Source organism: Psittacula echo, assembly GCF_963264785.1.
Source record: "Psittacula echo genome assembly, chromosome: 17".
NCBI lineage: Eukaryota > Metazoa > Chordata > Aves > Psittaciformes > Psittacidae > Psittacula > Psittacula echo.
The window spans coordinates 2,510,323-2,529,437 of NC_137753.1; the positions used below are offsets into that span (position 1 = coordinate 2,510,323).

General features: G+C 43.0%; 2 protein-coding genes across 10 annotated transcripts in view; one reads left to right on the forward strand and one right to left on the reverse strand.

The window, feature by feature from the left end:
- Positions 1 to 4,073, forward strand: part of CDK11B (cyclin dependent kinase 11B) — an 18,491-nt gene extending 14,418 nt beyond the window's left edge. For 7 of the 9 annotated variants that reach the window (XM_080631374.1, XM_080631377.1, XM_080631378.1 and 4 more), the window contains one exon: positions 160 to 1,566. In XM_080631374.1, the coding sequence (XP_080487500.1) occupies positions 160 to 252 (93 nt within the window). In that variant the 3' untranslated portion in view covers positions 253 to 1,566. Of the gene's footprint in view, positions 1 to 159; positions 1,568 to 3,933 lie in introns of those variants that run through there. The other 2 variants (XM_080631375.1, XM_080631376.1) reach the window with 2 other exon arrangements.
- MMP23B (matrix metallopeptidase 23B) lies at positions 1,959 to 14,948 on the reverse strand. The gene is made up of 9 exons (XM_080631385.1): positions 13,762 to 14,948; positions 12,768 to 13,092; positions 9,712 to 9,851; positions 8,399 to 8,538; positions 6,818 to 6,985; positions 4,815 to 4,979; positions 4,080 to 4,190; positions 3,401 to 3,527; positions 1,959 to 2,774 (listed from the first exon to the last, which is right to left on the reverse strand). The coding sequence occupies exons 2-9, from the start codon at positions 12,936 to 12,938 to the stop codon at positions 2,600 to 2,602; spliced, it is 1,197 nt and encodes a 398-aa protein (XP_080487511.1). The 5' UTR covers positions 12,939 to 13,092; positions 13,762 to 14,948; the 3' UTR covers positions 1,959 to 2,599.
- Positions 14,949 to 19,115: the final 4,167 nt, after the last annotated feature.

Sequence of the window (19,115 nt, forward strand, 5' to 3'; positions counted from 1 at the left end):
ACAGGTCACATGAGCTGCACTGGGCTGTGATGCCCCTGAATCAAACATTTATTTCTCATCTCCTAAAGATACTTTGGGTTTTATTGTCATTGTTTAGATTTTGGGGTTGAAAAAGTAACAGACGTTTACTGTTAAATGAATTGTGCTTGGTTTTCACAGGGTGATGATGATCTGAAAGACACAGGTTTTCATCTGACCACCACCACACAAGGAGCATCTGCTGCAGGACCTGGCTTCAGCCTCAAGTTTTAAACTCAGTGTGAAAAGAGGATTAAAAAACAAAGAAAAGAACCATTCATGTGAGTGGATTTCTGAGTGCCCCAGTTCAGTTCTTCACATCAGGGAGACTAGATGTTTTTCACAGGGGAAAAGTCAAATGTCATCACAGATGCAAAGGCTCTTGCTGGGTGTGGAGTATGACTGCTGCATTCCATTAGAGGACTGGAATTAACCTGAAAAGCCAAGGATCATTACAAAATTTGACAAAGCAAAACTTGAAGTTCAGTCCTGGAACAGTCTCTGGTTTATTTTTAAGTTTTGTTGGGTTTTTGGTTTGTTGGTTTTTTTTCCTTGTAAATTTGTAGAATTAAAATACATTTCTAATTGTTTAACAGTGGGAAGGGTTTCATTTCTTCACATGCAGCAAACTTGGATGGGGGTGGCATTAAGTCTTCTAAAATGTAAACTTATCTGTGCTGACACTATTACAGCATATTGTCAGCCTGGGCAAACACCCCTTTCTTACTGTGTTTGGTGTTAGTAAATTGGAGGTGTCTGAATATAGTTCAGGACAAAAACTCCATTCCAGTCCTGAGGTTTCTTTCCTGTTGGGCTTTTGATACTCCTCCCTGGCAGTATTTTGGGTGCTCTGCTGAGCTGACTGGTTTGTTGTGCTGTATACATGTATTTACAGTGGCACTGGTGCAAAAGAAGTACTCTATTGTTTTGTAAATCAAAAAGATTTAATATGGAGACTTTGAAACTTTATTTTCTGTAAGAAGTTGTTTTAAATACACCCCTTTTTCATAAAAAGAAGAGCTTAGCTTTACTGACTGTATAATGCCATATTCCAGTCCTTTCTCCTGAGGAATCGTGTTTCAGGATCACATCCTTTTGAGTCGCTGATTTACAATGCTGCTGTTCTTTTCTGGGAACAGGAAGAGTTGGAAAATACTGAGGTATTTGTGCAATCAGAGCTAGGCACCAGTCCAATAAAAGGATTAACTTACAATGTACTGAAACTGATAGAATGTTTATAATTTAAGAGGTTTTTCCTGGGTAAAGGCCTTGGAACTGGAATTTGGATGTACTAAAATTGTGGTAAATTTTGGAACTAGTTGGGTTTGTTTGGTTTGAGGATTTTCTGTGGAGGAATGCAGAACTGTTTTCTCTTTAGGCCCAACTGGTTGTCTGGTGCTGAAGGAAAACCAGTTTATTGCTGGTCTGTTAACTGCAATGTGCATGATTTTAGCAAGATTTCTTCCTAGGTGGAGATCAGTAACACCTACTATGAAGCAGGGTGTTATTGCAACACCTCCCAGAGTACAGGAAAAGAGAACCACGGGCTATGCTAAGAGTGTGTATATTTTGTGTTTCAGGCTGTGCATCCTTTTTGCACTCTGTAAAGTTATTTATTTCCTTCCTAGCTTCCTTGGCATTGCTGCAGTCAGGGAAAAGGCTGCACCTACGGAAAGAGCAATGCAGGTGCTTTAATCCTGCTAAATGTCATGACTGCCAGGGATTCCTTACTGGGAGGGAATGCTCCACCACTGTGAACATTGGAGTGCACTGGGTGTTGCGAGCCAATACTAACAAGATTTTCCTGTTGGACGTGGCACATTTAGTTCATGGTTTGGTGACTGGGGGAGGATAGTGATGGAAATTACTTATGGAAATTACCTCATCTCTGTTGAAGGTGGCAAGAGGCTTATTGATCAGACACCTGAAGGATATGTTAGAGCTGCTGACAGAGGTAAACAGCCTCAGGGATGAGATTACATGAGTAATAAATACAAACCACAGGAAAGTGGGTGGAGGAACAAAAGGTGTTCTGTGGATACTGGAACTAAGCATGTCAATATGTGGAATGGCATCATTAGAAAGGGTTTGGTGACAAAAGAAAAGGTAATATTGGATCTCATACTTTTTCTCAAGTTCTGCTATTGCTATGTACCAGGATCTAAGAAACAAAGGTCTGCAAAACACAGAGTATAACTGGTTGTTTTCCTTCCACAATACCTCTGCCTCCATTGCAGCAGCTGGGCCAGCAATCCATCCATCCGTTCCTTTGATGAAGTGACATTCCTGTTTTCCAGCAGTCTGTGGAGTTCCACACTGTTTAACTGCAAAATCTGACACTTCATAAAAAATGACTCTTTTAATTCTCTGTACAGCACATACTTGATAAATTCTTTATCATTAAAAGTAATTTGGGAAAGTTTTACATTCCAGTAATCAAGTCTCAGAGTCTCTTTTGCCCAAGGTGTGGAAGCAGCTGATGTAGAATTTCAGTTGCACAACTGGAGATTAAATATAAAATGCCAAAGAAACGTTCTGAATTTGAAACAGAACAAGCAGAACTGAAGCTCTCAGTCCTCTGTTAATGCTTCAGTCTGATCCTCCAGGAATAAGTAGTCAAGATTCTTTCTTTTTTCTTTACTATACAAGTGTAAGTTCCTTCATTAATTGCATTTGCAATGATGCTCATGTGATCTTCATTTAAGGATAAGTAACCTGGATATGAGTATTCCAGAAGCTCCTTATCTTTATACCAGCTGTTGTAAGGAAAAGAATAGAAATCACATTAAACTCCAGAATGCATTCTACCAGTTAATAGGTGGGAGTGGTTCTTCTCCTAGTATGTTTTGCTGAATAAGTGTACAGCAAAGATGGGACAAAACAGGGTCAAGTTACAACAGGGCACTAAACTGGGTAATTCAGGAGCTTGAATCTTACTGAACATTAATGGGAATTTGGGCCCTCAGGCTAAAGTAACCCATGGACTCTCAATTTTAGATACATCCAGAAATAACACACTTGTTCGTCAGTAACAGCTAACAAACTATTAACTGAAAGGGTAAATTTAAGACTCTTTTACAAAATACAGGCCAGGGAATTTGAATTGATTTTAAGAATTACCTTTGTGCTATAGGTAAATTGGATTTTTTGCTTTGTCAACCCAGCTCTGCTTTCACACTCAATGCTTTGTAATGTTGGGATAGTATCTGTAAGCTCCCTTCTCGCAGTGAGCCTCTCTACTCTGGTGTCAGATGGGGCAGTGCCACGCTCCATAAGATAAACTGTGTTCTTATTTACATGGGTTTGCCATCCTTCCTCATCGTTTTTGGTATGTAAACTGTAAAGCTTCCTAAAGGACTAGAGGAAATAACAGAGCACTTACTAAACTTTGCCTTTCTTATGAATGATCTTCTGTCCACAGCGGAAAGTGACATTCCTGCCTTCAGAAACAGTCTTGGTTTTTGTCCTTGGTGGGGGCAGAGTTGGGGGGACTGTTGGAAATGGGAATTCTGTCCACCAGAGATGAGAGAAAGAAATGGTAAAAGTCAGCTGAGCTCCTGGCATTCCAAAACACTCAGAATTATGTTATTACCTAAGGAACCATAAAAGTATCAATTTATAAATATATATATTTTTATATATAATCATCCCTACTGAGCACTGCTTGGGCAGACATGTAACATATTCATGTGCAAAGGTAACTGTTTTGTGGCATGTAAAGTGACAGAGGTAGACAAAGATCAACTTGCCCATTTCATATATATGGAAGAGTGTATATTCAGTGTATGAACAGTTCCCTAGAATATAGGGGCTTGTAATTATATGACTGCATCTTTAGCATTAATCTGGTCTAAAATAATACCTCTGTCCTGGAGAAAGCAGTACTAGTGACATGATCCATCTTAACATGTGTAGGTATTATCTGAAGCTGAATTGCCCAGATGCGCTCTGAGCTCGTGTGGAATTAAGATCCTGCCTATCCCTGCAGCAGACACCACTTAACTTCTACGTCCTCCCCCTGTGCAAGCCCCATCAAGAACACCAGAAGACAAGTGCCATACCATAGCAGAAGTCACAAGTAGATGGACAGTGCTTTTTCATCAACTTCCTGCGCTTCTCACAGAATCCTTTTTGTGCCCACGATGGGCACATAAATAATCTGTCTTTACATCCTGAAACAGGAGACAAGGCATTGGAGGGACTAGGGTAGACTCATTCTTCTGAGAAACAAATGGACATTTCACCTAAATCAGATTGTTTAATGTAAATGGTAGAGCGGGGACAGGAAAGGATCTAAACCTTTCTAAACTAAAGGAGTACAGTAATGAATACAATAACTCGATAAAGCAGGGTGCCATTATTGTATGCATAGCAGTCTCAATATTGAGCAGTAGCATCAGTGGTTCAAGAGTATCCATTTCTACATCCTACAGTAGGTAATGTTTGAAGAGTAACAGACAAATATGTCAGAGCTTGAGAGCATCTTGACCACAGCCAGTTTGGTTTACAGAGAGTTTTATCATCTTGTATTAATAAATCTAAGTCCAACCAAAAGAGAACACAGAGTGGACTGAAACCTCCTGTCCATTACATTTGGAGTGAGCAGTGCTGGAAACAAACACTACACCTTTTTATGCAAAGCTAAAAGGAGAAGTAGGATCTCTCCTGCTTGCTGGCTTAAGGCCTAGTCCTGCCAAATGCTGAGGGTCTAGCAACAAGAGAGCTCCACAGGATGCAGCCGACATCAGACAAACCTTTACACAGCACAGCCCAGAGCAGAACCCTGCTTTGCTTACCGTAAAGCCTGTGAATTCCCCAGACTTCATCCTGAGAGATGGTCTTTTTCCCAGTCAGCGTGGCGTTGATGTGCATGAGGGCATTGGGGTTCAGGGAGTGCATGAGACCCAAGGCATGTCCTATTTCATGTGCTGCTACATGCACCAGATCCGTAAGCCAAACACCTGGAAGAAACATGGAAAACCAGCTGTCAGTGTGTGGTGAAGTACATTTGCCAGTCCTGCTGTAGAACCAGAGGAGGTATTTTAGACTAGAACCATACAGTCTTATCAAAGGTCACCCAAGTTTCATCATCTCTGTAGCTGTTTGGGTGCAAGCAGATGAGTCAATTACTTCCACGTGCTTCTCATTTCAAACAGCAGGACAAAAAGCAGCACTGCCAGACTACAGGAAAACTGCTCTGAATGAGCAATGGCTGATATGAAAGCGAGTGCCCTGTGTAACACTTAACTCTTGTCAGCTTTCTGCTAACTTTGCTGTAACTGGAAGTGGCTGCTAGGGAATGAGCTTCTTAGCTGGAATATTCCAGCCTGAAGGAGCCTCCAATTGACCTCTCTATGCCCCATAGCTTGTAGATCAAACTCGAGTTTTGCAGTAGCAGCTTGAAGCCTGTTTCCAGCAGAGAGGGCTCTTAACTGAAGGATGACTCACAAGAGGTGCTATTGCTGACGTCTGTCTTGGTACCTTGCACAATTAGGCCATGAGAATCTCACATGATTCCGATGTTAAATCAAACTGCTTATGGAAAGGAATCATCTGAAAGAGGCAGCTTGCACATGTAAATTATCAGTGCATTAAATAGGAATCCCCAGTGGGTGGATTTTTTAGGGCTCTTAAACACTTGTGCTAAATCTCTCTGACGTGACTTCTAGAAGAGCACTGATTTTGCTCTGTTTTGTTCCCATCCTCCTTTATGCCAATAAAAGAGCCTAATTCAGTTTGGAAAGAGAATCACTCCTAGTAAACAAGTCACAAGGTCTCACACTGGCCTTCTGAAGTCAGGAGACTGTTTCACAGAGGTGACTGAATTGCAAGTGAATGAACTGCATGACCATCTCTATGTAAAATGAATGGAGTTACATTGCCACAAGAGAGAGGACTCTGATTTATTTTATAACCTTAGTAAAACTTGCCTAAGAATCAAGTTTTGCAGGGATCTGTGCTTGTTTCAAGCTGCTGCTGGCAGAGCAACACAACCTAAGGAAATACACTATCCCCTGATAACTCTAACTTTGAGGCACAGGTTTGTTACCAGGAAAACTCCCTGATTTTTATTATCCCTGACAAACACCGATTGCCACTCGATATAATGAGCAGACTTCAGCACTTTGATGGAGGACATCTTTTCAAAGCTGAGTACTTATAATATGTGATCTAATCAGTTCTTTTCTTAATAGACACTGACTTTTCCTGCTTTAAAAAAATTATTTCTCCTAGGTCTTTGTCCCTAGATCTTGCCTGGAAAATAAGGATAGGAGAAGTCCCTCTATGTCACCTAAAATCTCCTCTCTGTTGAAAAGCAGAGTATCTTCCTTTCAAACAAAGTACTGAGTTGGCTGTACAGTATGAACTTTATTTGCTAGTTAGCCAGGACCATCTGCTTTTCATTTAGAGTTAGTTTTGATATTGCATAAAAAAAATAATCAAGAAGAAAATAACCCACCAAGATGTGACACAGACTCCAAGATGTCTATAGACCCAGGAGAACTGCAATGCAACAGCCATGCCAGCCAGCTGAAGTAATAGAACATGGGGCTTTCTCAGAGATGTGCCTGCCTGAGCAGAAGCCAGATGTCATGATTATTAAGTCCACTAAACTACTTAGAAATGGCACTGCCACCAGACACGGTCCCCTACAGGAGTTTAATCACAGAGACAACTTCCAAAACTACAGAAAATCACAACCTTTTCTGCTGTGTCTTTCCCAGATCAAGTAAATCCCAGAACAAGAACTCATCTAAATCCTATAGGCATTCATTATGTGCTCCAAGACATGCGTTACCTTTTTTCCAGCTGAAGTGGGTGTTCCCCAATATCCAGTATTCGTGGTCATCAAAGTGGATTTCTCCATTGGGTGGGAAGAAGGCATGGGCAAGCTCCCCCGTTGTGCCATCAAAGCAGTGGTGAATGAGAGACTCCAGACAGTCCGTGTGGTTGATAGAGTAGAAGCCTGTGAAAGAAGATGATTTAGTGTATTTAGCAGGGTAAGCCCAGCAGGATACAACATCTGTAAACTTGTGGTTTACTAAAAATCCCAAGCTGATATCCTGTATGTTTTCCAACCTACGGAGCCACAAAGGGAAAAATAAATGCAAGCCATTGTCATTGCTATGTGATGCAAACTGTACTCAGTCCTGCGAGACCCTAGATGTAGGTTTCCAGTCGTCAAAAATGAGTCTTCTTTTCCAAAAGGAACATTGAGCTCTTTTTGCAACATCACTTGGAATTATTTTTCATTTGAAGAGGAGCTGGACAGCAAGATGACAACCCCAGGGTGGAACATATCTTTACATGTAGATAGATAGCCATAGAGCCATAGCTGCTTCCCATCTTTTTGCTAGCATTGTGATAGCATCACAGTGCATCATGCATCCACTGGGATTAGGCCACCTGGACTCACATGTGGCAACAGGACAGGCCCCTGAGAAGACAAATCACATGTCTGAGGAGCATCACACAACATGAGAGTGAAGAGTGCGTCGCGAAACAACAGTAGATGTGCTGGTTCTGTCAGTGCTGCTGCCATCTGCACAGGAAATCATCATTTCACACAGACCATAAATCCAGCAAGAATTTACATCTGGGCTTGAGACTGAGCAGATAATGCCTCAGCACTAACTTTTTCCTATGCCCGGGAAACTTGGAAGTAACTACTGGATAGCAACACAGGGGCAGAAGGAAGGGTTTAGATTAGCTTTAGATTAGGTGTTAGCTAACAATTCTTCCCTGTGAGGGTGCTGAGGCGCTGGCACAGGGTGCCCAGAGAAGCTGTGGCTGCCCCATCCCTGGCAGTGTTCAAGGCCAGGTTGGACACAGGGGCTTGGAGCAAGCTGCTCCAGTGGAAAGTGTCCCTGCCTGTGGCAGGGGTTGGAACTGGATGAGCTTTAAGGTCCCTTGAACCCGAACCAGTCTGGGATTCTATAACAGACTAAAAATGGTGCTTCAACAAGAGCAACGAAAGGGAGACTGAAGCCATAAAGAAGCTGGAATCCATCACCTGTTCTTTGGCTCTGTGCAACCCTCATATGTCATTCACCTTTCAATATTCAGTTTCCCCACCTGTGGAATAGAGATAAACCTGCCCCAGTGGCAGATTCTGAGAAATTTTAATGCTTGTCAAACACCTGAAGCTTCCTGACTGCAGAAAAGTGTTAAATCTGATACTAACGTTTTCTCAGAGCAACTGAAAGTAGCTTCTCTACCTGACTGAGGGCAAATGATGCCCCAAACCTTATCCAAGCGGCCCTGCTGAATCCACACAGCAAAGACAGACCATCTCCTGTCTCCAGACTTCTGGTTTATGTACTGAAACCCTACAATCCCTGATGGAGTTAACACACACAGTGTCCCCACCCAGCCTTACCTATTTTCAAGTCACTCTCCATGTGGCGTGGCACTTCTCTGAAGCTGAAGGGTGAAACTTCACTCCACATTCGGAAGGCAGCTGCCAGTCCCCTGCGTGTGTCCCTGGCACTTATGAGGTTTCTTGGGAAGGACAGGATTCTGTAGGGACACACAACAGCTTCAGGGAAGTGCTCTACTCAAACATCAGCAGAAGGCTCTCTAGGCAATCAGACAATCAAGCCTTTATATTCACTCTAATAGGTTCAAAACAGAAGTATCTTGAGCTCAATATTAAGAGGATTTAATAAACCGCCCACAAGGACTAATACATTAGTGATACTCTTTAATATCACATGCTCTGGACTACAGCTTTTGTCCCTCCTCAAGATCATCATTTTAGATAAGATTCTTCTGGAAAACTATCCTACCATCTCCAGTCTGTTGTGCAGTGCTGCTAGAAGAGGAAACAACTGCATTTCAAGAAGCTTGGAATTCCTGTTCATACAACTCAGGCTACAATGAGTGCAATGTATGTGTGCACACTGAATTGTAACACACTCAGGCAGAATATCAAAGGTCTGATAGTAAAACAAGTTATTTCCTTTAAGAAAAATTGGGAGAAAGACTCAAGAGAGGTTTTGCTTAGGCCACAGGTACAGATATAGCTGAACCGTAAGAATACTACTGGTGCAGGGTGGCAGAACCCCTGTTTGTACCATGGAAACATACAGATGGCTCCTAGAAACTTACCTTGTCCCCAAAGAAGATCTGCATTCAGGAAACTGCCTGAAGTGTAGCAATTGGGAAAAGCTGTGTATATTCTGCTATCCCCTCTGGTTGTGTTTTAGCTATGCTCTTTATGTTCTCCCTTCGGCCCAGCACATCCTAAAGGGAGCAGAAGGTTTCGTATCAAGCCAGGCTGTTAATGAGTGTAAACCTGGACAATTCAGATGGGATGAGTGTAAAGGAAGATATATTCTCTGCTCATTGTGAAGGAGTTGGGTTCATGCCACCCACTTGTTCTTTGTCTTAGAGGCAAAACTAACCCCTGCTGTCCATAGGAAGGTCAACATGTCCTGATCAGCACTGCAGCACAGAATCATAGAATGATTCTAGCTTCTAACACAGTGACAATGCTTCATGTGATCCACAGCTGAAGTAAGATGTGTAGCATTTGAAATTATTCCTCCTTTAGAGTGGCTTTAGCAACAACCCATTCACTAGCAAACAGATTAGCAATACTCGTCTGGTTAATATTTACACCCATGGCAGGAAAACTCAAGACCCTGGCATCACTTAGTGCTACCTCTTAGTGCTAATACAAATCCATACTTATATGTCAAGTTGAAGTGGTCCCATTTCAAGTGTCCTGGGGTGATCGTGTATCGTTTTCTCCGTGCTGGAGGCCGAGGAGGGAAAGCTGCACTGTGCAAAGCAGAGGCAATCACTCCATGAAGTGATGTGGCATCTTCCTTAAAAGACAAAACAGGAGGATTGAGCAGCTTAAAAGAGAAACTAGCAGGTATGGGGCACGTGGAGGCTGGGGAGAACAACTGGCACTCCCTTAAGGGTCTCCAGGGGACAAGACTAGTGCAGCAGCTGGCAGTGCTGTGCAAACTGTGCCTGTTCCAAGTGTGCTGAACAAAGCCAAGACAGGAGAGACAGACAGAAACGAGGCCTCAGTAGGTTTCTGGCCACAGCCAGTGCTGCAGCTCTTCCTGGAAAGTTTTCATTTCCTCTTTGCTTTGCTATTGCTCTCCAGCTTCACCACAGGAAAAAATTAAATACTGGATAAATGAGTAAAACAGGCAACTCATTGTGCAGAGAGCTCTTCATAGAGCTACACCGGGGATCTGAAATGCTTTCAAAGTAAATAGGAAACCTGGAAACCCTGGAGTGCATTTAAAGCCATCATACAGTAAAAGACATCAAATTTCATGACACGTCCAACTCAAGCTATAAAAGCCTTTTTGCCCTGGTTAACGGAGGTAAAAGAATGGGACCCAACACTGTTCTGTGGAAGCCTACCTGCTCTGTCTCCCCTCCTCAGGTCTAAGACACCGAGTATCCCCAAGTCATCTTTGCTCCAGAGGCACCACGACACTTACTGATACATACAGTGGCAACATTACAAAAGCTGCACCAGTATGTGTTTGTTCAGCCTCACAGCACATTCTACAGAAAGCAAGAGCTGTCTTTGTGTTACTCATGGAAGAGCTGAGGCTCTGAGAGTCAAAATAGCATCTCTGTGGCCTCACAGCAAGCCAATGGCAAGAAAAGACAAGGAGGCCAAAGCAGCAGCTGCCAGGTACTGCTCAAATCACCAGCACCTCTCTGTGACTACAGCTAGTCATCACTGGCAACAGGCTGAGGGACTCTATCCTAACAGGCCACCAGGCTCTTTTGCTCCCATCTGTGAGCTGCACTAGTTTCTACCTTGTTCTCATCTCAGTATCTTTCTTTTCTAGGACAGTCTTAGATTTCCTTCCAGCTCAAGCTGTGATTCTGACTCATAATGTGAAGTCAGCAGAGCCCTGGAACATGAGGAATGCAAACACCATAGAGCATCACCTATGAAACAGAGAGATGTTACTTAATACCTTGACTTGTAAGCTGCAAGCTTTTGGCAGGGTATTAGATCACATTTGTTGGAGCCTTCAGATGCCAATTTGCTCTTCAAAGAACACACAGGATCACTTCTCCCTTTTACCACTTTGCTGTATTAAGGGATCTGGCTGAGGAACACATACTTGTAGGTCTGCTTAGCTCAAGGCCTGGCCCCTTCTTCACCAAGGCACACATACATGAAGATAAACTGGCTGCTGCCTCTTTCCCTTCACTCCAGTGGCTTTTTACCTCTGATTCTACCCTGTGAATATCATTCTGCCTTGATATGGAAGGAAAATTGTGCAGCACAGGTAAGGTGGTGAAGGATCAGCTAGTCTGTGTCCCAATGATCTGCTGGAGCTGTAAGAGAAGCCATTGACCTTAAAACCCTGAGGCCATAAGTGCTGAACAAGTGAGGGAGAGAAAGTCATGTGTCCCTCAAATACAGACCAAAGTAAGGGTGACTCAGGGCCACGAGCAATCACTGCAACCTGTATCTGACCCAGTCACTAGATCAAGACAGTTGAGTTCTCTTGCTCAAACATTCTGTTGTTCTCCAGCCTTTGTTCTACCTCCCACTGGTGCAAAAGGATGCTTTTAATTAAGGAAGTCTTGCAAACTGAATTGGGAAGGAATGAGTCCCACACATGCTGCAGCTCAGACATAGCATTCGGACAGGAATGGGATGACCTGGTTAAAAATTTCACAGTGTAATTTGGATCAAAAGGATCTGCCTGGATGCCAAAGAACCAAGAAATAGTGGAGAAGAGGTCAGCTGCTTCCAGTTGGAAACTCATGTGACTCTGGGTTAAGGCTTCAAACATTCACAAAGCTTAGAGAATTGAAACACTCTTTGGTACCTTCTATCTCAACCACTGCAGTAGATACCAACATATACAAAGGCAGACACTGGCCAACATCCCAGCTCTACGCTATTCACATTATGAAGTAAATTAATGGAGGTCTGACTGCACAGATTTGGGATGAATGCAATTCATTCTCCTCTCCTCCCCCAGTCATGCAATTCCTCTCAAACTAAGCAGTAACGTAACTGACTGAGCACCAGTTAATAAGAGTCCTGAGCATACAACGCAAACTAGGCGTGCTATTGCCAGGATTTTCATAGACACCAACAACAGGAGAGGATGTGAGCACCTAAAGACTGGGTTGTCTTGGGTTTTTTTAAATTAAAGGTAAAATTAAGCTAAAAGCAAAAGTTAAGATCAGCTTCTGAGAGTCCCAGAGCCTTACTACAGCTCCTCCTGAATCCCCACCAGTTTGTCCTACAATATCTTGCTGAAGATGGACCTTGAAAGAGAGTTAATATCAGTTAATGGTCTCTGTAGGTTCAGTGTTAACTCCCAGTTTAGATCTTACAGTGTGAGTCCTGCCTCTGGAGTTCCTAGGAACTGCTGCTGCAGATATCGGAATACATGCATGCCACATCACACCAGGCTGGGGAAGCAGAGGTACTCAGAAGAATAGCCAAAGGTCTGAAGAAAAATATCCCAAGTCTTTTGTGCATTCACTGTTTGGCTGCCTGCAAGCTGCACACACACCTCTAATGACCTGCCTCTGTTCAGATGCATAATTACCTTTTAGGATCCTTTGCAAAAAGGGACTCAAACAGCCACAAACAGATCTTGTTGCCTTTAGAGCTATTTATATACTGTTTAGATTGCTTCCTGAATGTATCCATCTTCTAAAAGAACACACATGCACATATGTTTGATATCCCCACTCCCCTTTCAAGCATTTGAGAATCAGATCCTTTCTCCTACCTGACTTTCCTGAAGTGCAGCTCCAGCTGGATCTCCCACAATAGCCAGCAAAGCCACCACAGGGAATATGCATAAAAATCCCACCATGGTTCTACAGCCATTACTCTTTTTCTTGTCAACCAAGAGGAAGCTCTTCCTTCTGTTTGTAGAAAGCTCTTCTACTTGATCCATGTCTTTCCTGAATGCTTCTTAGAGGGAGATGTGACAGGTACTAGGACATTCTCTTCACAGAATGCATTGGTAATCCTTTTGCATTTGGAGCATTTGCGAGCAGCCCTGCAGTGACTGTCAAAGCTGTGCAGAAGCACTGGAGTTTCAATAAGCTCTAAAAAAATTAAGAAAGAAGAGTAGACTTTACATTAAGCTTCTTTCCAATGTGCCAAAGATTCTCTCAGCCTCTGCCAAGTGGAATCATGTTACTGCAGCTGAAAGTTGGGCTGGCGGAGGAGAAGCAGCAAAGTGAAACAAGCTGGGATGGACATGAACTCTTTTCTTTAACTGACTGTAATCAACAGAGGACAAATGTGCAGTTGTCAGCTTTATGTAATGAAAAGAATTGGGGGAAGGGGTAGAAAAAGGAATCCAGAAGCCAGCATCACGCCCCTGGAATGTTGCATTAGGGATGCTTAACACTAGAAGAGCTGTCATTAGTCAAGGGCTGTCTTCTGGAGGGAAATGAAAAATGAGATGCTGTGAGGGAGCAGGGAGGGCTTCTCTGCTTAGGACATTCTGCTCAGGGAGTTTACAAACTCAGATAAAAGTAAACATCAACTCCAGCTTCCATGAGGTTTACAGGCTGAGAGAGTTGTACTTGTTCAGCCTGGAGAAAAGGCGGCTCCAGGGAGACCTTATTAACAGTCTCCCAATACCTAAAGGGGCTGAAAAGAAATCTGGACAGAGACTTGGTACAAAGGCATGTAGTGAAAAAGGGGAATGGTTTTAAAGTGAATGATTAGAGAGATTCCCTCAGTTCAGGACATCTTACAAAGCTTACTCGGAACTTGTCAGGTTTTCAGAAACAGCATCATTTTTCTGTCTGGATACTCGGTGCTCCTGGAGGGGGGGGTGTCCTCAGCTGAGCATTCAGGCAGAGGAAAAGGAACTGTGCAATCTCCTGGTTTCACAAGCAAGTGGCAGGGAAGAAATAGCTCTGTTGCCAGTCACTGTAAAACATTCCTAGGGAGTATCTGAAGCATTTGGGAGGTTTCAGAAAATTCCTGCACTGTTAATAATGAAAAACGGGTTAATTTGATTTGTTTCTCCTAGTACATAACCAAGCTTGCAACATTTTGTTGAGAAATTGGTAACAACACCAATCCTAAACTTACCAATGTCTCAAGTCCCCTGAACAAGTTTGTCAGTCTCTGATGAATGCAGCTACTAAAGGTTAGCACACCAAGCTCTTTCCCATGAGTTACTGAAGTATTCTGAATGGGGAAAAGGACAATACTGTACCTCATCTATTTACCTTCTTGTGCCACGTCGTGGGTGAATGGGCATCTTTAGCTGCAGAAATGATTCATGGCCTCTATGACGCATTTAGGATGCTGCTTTCCAATCAAGGTATCAAGCAGAGGAAGCAGGTTATACCTTGATGGATCAGAGTGCTGGGTTTCTTGGAAAGCACATAGTTTGCTTTCGCCCCATAAACTGGGAATGTACTGCGCCCATCCACACAGAAATTCAGTGCCTCTGCATCCAACTACACCAAACCCGTGGCTGCAGAATGCCTCTAGAACTTTAAAAACTGAAGCCAAGTATTTGCTCAGAAACCAGCTCAGCAGCAAGGCCAAGATAAACCTCAGTTATCGTGGCAATGAGAGTCAGATGAGGAAAGCTCTTATGCTGAGGTATTCAGAATTTACAGATGCAACTTGGGGAGCTAAGGGAGACACATGAACTCAATGCTGCACACAGTAACAGTGCTTCTGATAAAGTCTCTGTGCTTGTGGATTCCTTGGTGTACAAGCTCTGGCCAGAATCCTCAGTGACATGCTGCTGATAAAAAGCAGAATTTCAGGATTATACCTAGCTCATTAATACTGTGGTTGTTAAGTTTCAAGCACAGCTCTTTTCCTAGATATTTTAAGGATTACTAGGACCAGAGTGCACATCTGCTGACACTTCATCCCTTTTCTCTGCCCTGGGTTAAGAATATCATGGCTTTCCCAAGAGATACTTGAGCTTAAAGGACTCTCAGATGCAGCCACCAGTGGCCTCAAATCTAGAGCACTTACTGGAATTGAAGCCTCTCTCAGATGCTTCAGACAACTCCCAGGACACTGCTGCCCTGTGCCAAAGGCAGGTAGTTAGTCAGAACTCTAAATTAATTTCATCTCTGTCTTTTCCAAGAGCTGAAAATACCCTCCATGAGGGCCTGAAGGCACTGCTTTTACACAAAGGCAGAGAACTGCCCTTGTGACTTCAGAGTTCTGATGGATTTTAGAGGTCTCAGGTTCTCAAGTGCGGATATTTGGTTTGGACTCCAGGCGAGAACTGTCATCCTGACTATATTTGGACAGAAAAACATTCCTGGCTTGGGTTTCTGCACAGTGTCTAAAAGCAATGGAATACATTACACTTTGAGGGAATCCATATGGTGTAATGGGGAACAGGAAAGGAAGGCAGGGTGCAGAACTGACTTTGCTTTGTCTTCCTGCTGTTAGCAGCAGTGACCAGGACCTGGATATCATCTGTAGGGAGTGGGATTTTCTAAGCAGTCAGGGATGCATATCCTGAAATCTCTCTGCATGCAATAACTGTCACATGAAAAACCAGACCTTTACCAGCTGTCAGAAGGGAATAAATGCTACATAATGCTGCATAAAACCTACAATGGTCAACTAGAGACTATGGGGAACATAAAGGATTGGATCATTTGCACAACACAACACGCTTTCCTTGTTAAATCACTTCAGTCTTGTTTTGCTCCTTTCAATCTTAGTTGCTGAAATGTTTAAAGGGGGGCTGCTGTATAACACACAACATATGGCTCTATTCCCAAGGGCAAGCTTTAGCTCAAAAATAAATACTTTCCCCCTTCCATGGTTTATTCTTAGCATTTCTCCCCTTCCCTATATTCAGCATTACTAACAGTAAATGTTATTTTCAGCACTGTTTCTAAATATCTCTGCTGTGTTTGCCAGATTTAAGAGCAGAGTTAGCCCTGGTGCAGCAGGTCAGGAAGCACACGGGCACTGCACTGCTCAAGTTCCCCAAACACTACAAGAACAATCTATTACAACATATACATTCATGCTAAGAGGTGCTACACAACCATTAGTGCTACAACTGCAGCTGTCTGTCTAAAATCAATCTCGCCTTTCATGAAACCTTATTCATGGATTGAGTGTGTATTGTTCAGCATTGAAACAAATAGCTTCCATTAGCTTCTGCTGTTGTGAAGTGGGCATTCTTCATGGAGGTGGGAAGACAGAAAGAAGAAAGACCTAATATCTCATGGCTCAAGGCACGAACATCAGCATTTCATCTCTAGGGCACCAGTCCAAATACAGGCCACAGGCAGGGGAGGGAGAGTGCAAGCAGCTGAATGCGATTTACCGCATATTGGCTCCTTGGTGGCCCATGTGAAACGAATTAGCAAATCCTCATATAGCTCTTTATTTTAAAAAGCACTTACATATTTATCCTCCATCTCACAACTTGGGGGAAAAAAAGGCCCACAACAACCCAACATTCCTGCATGGTTCCTGTGGGAACAGCGGTTAAAGCCTGTACTTTTTTCAGTGGGTCACAGACTAAAAAGGATTGCATCTGCTGTAGCAGGGAGCAGCACTCCCCAGGGAGAGGCCCAAGAAGAATGTTCTTTAGCCCCCAAGCATTCTCCCACTTTCTATCATGCAGCCCCTCGTGATCAGCATCTGCTGGTGTTCCTAGAAAAATCTATGGTCTGCTGAATAGCAAAGGAGCTGCAAACAAGGGCTAGCTCCAGCTGGCAAAGAAAATGGAACATTTTGCTTAACTGTCAGTTTGGAGCTGCAGCTCACACAAATGCCTGTACTAGCCTGACCCTGTGTTACCAAAGAGACATGGGCTTGACCCTACGCTGAAGCTCAGTTATGGCCATGTAGCAAGTAGAATTTCAGGAATTAAATGAGGGATAATTTTTTCTCAGCTCTCCTCAGGAGGAAGAATTGCTTCCCTGGGTGGAATATCTTTGTTATTGCTTTTTAGTGGACTCCCTTAATGATCTGTAATTCATTCGTGGATGGACCAATCCTCCTGAAACCCTGCAAGCAGCAGGGACTAGTGGGAACATAATCAAAGGAGAGATGGGTTCTTTTCCTGACTCTGCCTTTCAAGAAGCCATCTCTCTCCCTCTACTCCCTCAGCCTCATGCTGACTGTAAAACACAGAGTTTTGGCCACATTTCCAAAGGAAGTGCTTTAGAAACCCTGGTTCTGAGCATGAGATGAGCTGCTGTATCATAGCTCAAGTTTTAACCAGAAAGACTCAGCAAGAGTTTCCCCTTCCAAAACCATTGCTGTACATTGCTGCAAGGAACAGAGCTGCACTTCAGGAGATGGGAAATGTCCCAGTGAAAACAAGGAGCTCCCCAGCTCATTTGCAGAAGACAGGTCAATCTCATTTATGGGTGACCAACTGTTACGCAATACCAGGCAGGAAGTTACTGGCTATCCACAGCCCAGATTACACATGAACTAGACAAACTAGCAAGTAGGCAAAGCTAATCACTTCACCCACTGTGGCACTCTATTGGCCGCAAGTCACCCCCTGATCCTGGCTCTCCACATAAACAGGCTTATTAGGAAAGATAGAACAGCAGATCCTTCCTTATTTCCCCAAAGCTTCAGGCTCCTATAGAGCTGAGCCTGTCGTGGGGAGCAAAGCTTGTCAAAAACATACCTGGCACATATGGGCATCTACTTGCCTTCTGTTATCTCTTGTTCCTGTGGCTCCACTGACCATCTTGCTTCTCTGTTGTGGTGCAGCAATTCTCTTCTTCTTACTAGGAAAATGAATGGGTTAAAATGGTGCTTAACAGCTCAACTCTTGCTCCTCAAAAGCAAGCACAGCAGGCACAGGGAAATGAAAGAACACATTCCCAACCGACATTCTATGTTTACAAACCATTTCTGTAGGTCTTCAGCACGTATGTTAGGGTTACACTGTGCAAAATCCCATCTCGATTTTGGCCATACAGTGAATTTCAGAGATGAAAATAAGATCAGGAGATACTGAAATGGAACTTGCCTTTTAAAAAGAATTACAACATTAAACTGAGGCGACCTCTTGCTTCCCTACAAGAATCTCTTCATTAGCCAGAGGGGAAAAAAAAAACCAGTCTCAATTTTCTGCAACAGCTGCACAGCTTGGAAGTCGAAAGTTGGTCTTCCTACAACTTCTTTCCTTTAGGGAGAACAATCACTTGGAAGCTTCCCTTCATTTAGTAGCCAAAGAAATCATTAAAACCAAACGAAGCAGATGCTCCCTGTTGGTTTTTCCTGAATAAACTGACACTTTAGGCAGATCTAAAGAGATGAGAATAACATAACAGGTACTGAGCAGTTTGTCACCCCTGTCCCTTCTTCCCCAAGTGCCAGCACACATTTAACAGACGTGATGAAGCACTGATCAGTTTTACCTTTAGTAAACTGCTTCTGGATTTGATGTAGAGCCTTGGGAGAGAACTGTATTTCAAAAAAGAATGCTTAGAATTAACACATTAGATGGGGCAATCTGTAAGCTGGAAAACTACTGACTAGCACCAAATAGTGGTTAAAGCAGCTCTTACAATACTTGTCCATTGCTGCCCTACAACAAACATTTTGGGTAAATGTCTGCTTTTTTCCAGAAGAATTTACACTACCAAGAACTTCTAGGATATAAGTATCTGCCCCTCTGATAATGGATCAGATGCCTCAGCCTTGTACCTTTTGAAAACGGCCTTTGCACAGTAGAGTTAAATACTTGGTTGGGTTGTATTTAACACCCATGTAACCCAAAGCTGATTTCAGAATTAGCTTTGGTAACAATCAGAGGTGCAGATAAAGACTTAAATCTGATCTATTTTCATAGCTCAAAAAATCCATTGATATTAAACAGCCTCAGGTGAGTATGTTGACAAAGATTATCTATAGGAGTCAAAGGCTGTGACGCAAAACTATACCAAGGGACTGTGAAGTTGCAACAAATACTCCTGTAACTCCCATATATTCCACAAAGTTAAAAATTCCTTTAAAAGATTTGCCACCTCTTTTCTAATGAACAAAGACAGTAGAGAAATACAATGGCTTGTTTTAAACAGTGTTTGCAATATGTAACAAACAGTATGCTTGTGTATAACTGTGTCATTAAGGACGTTCA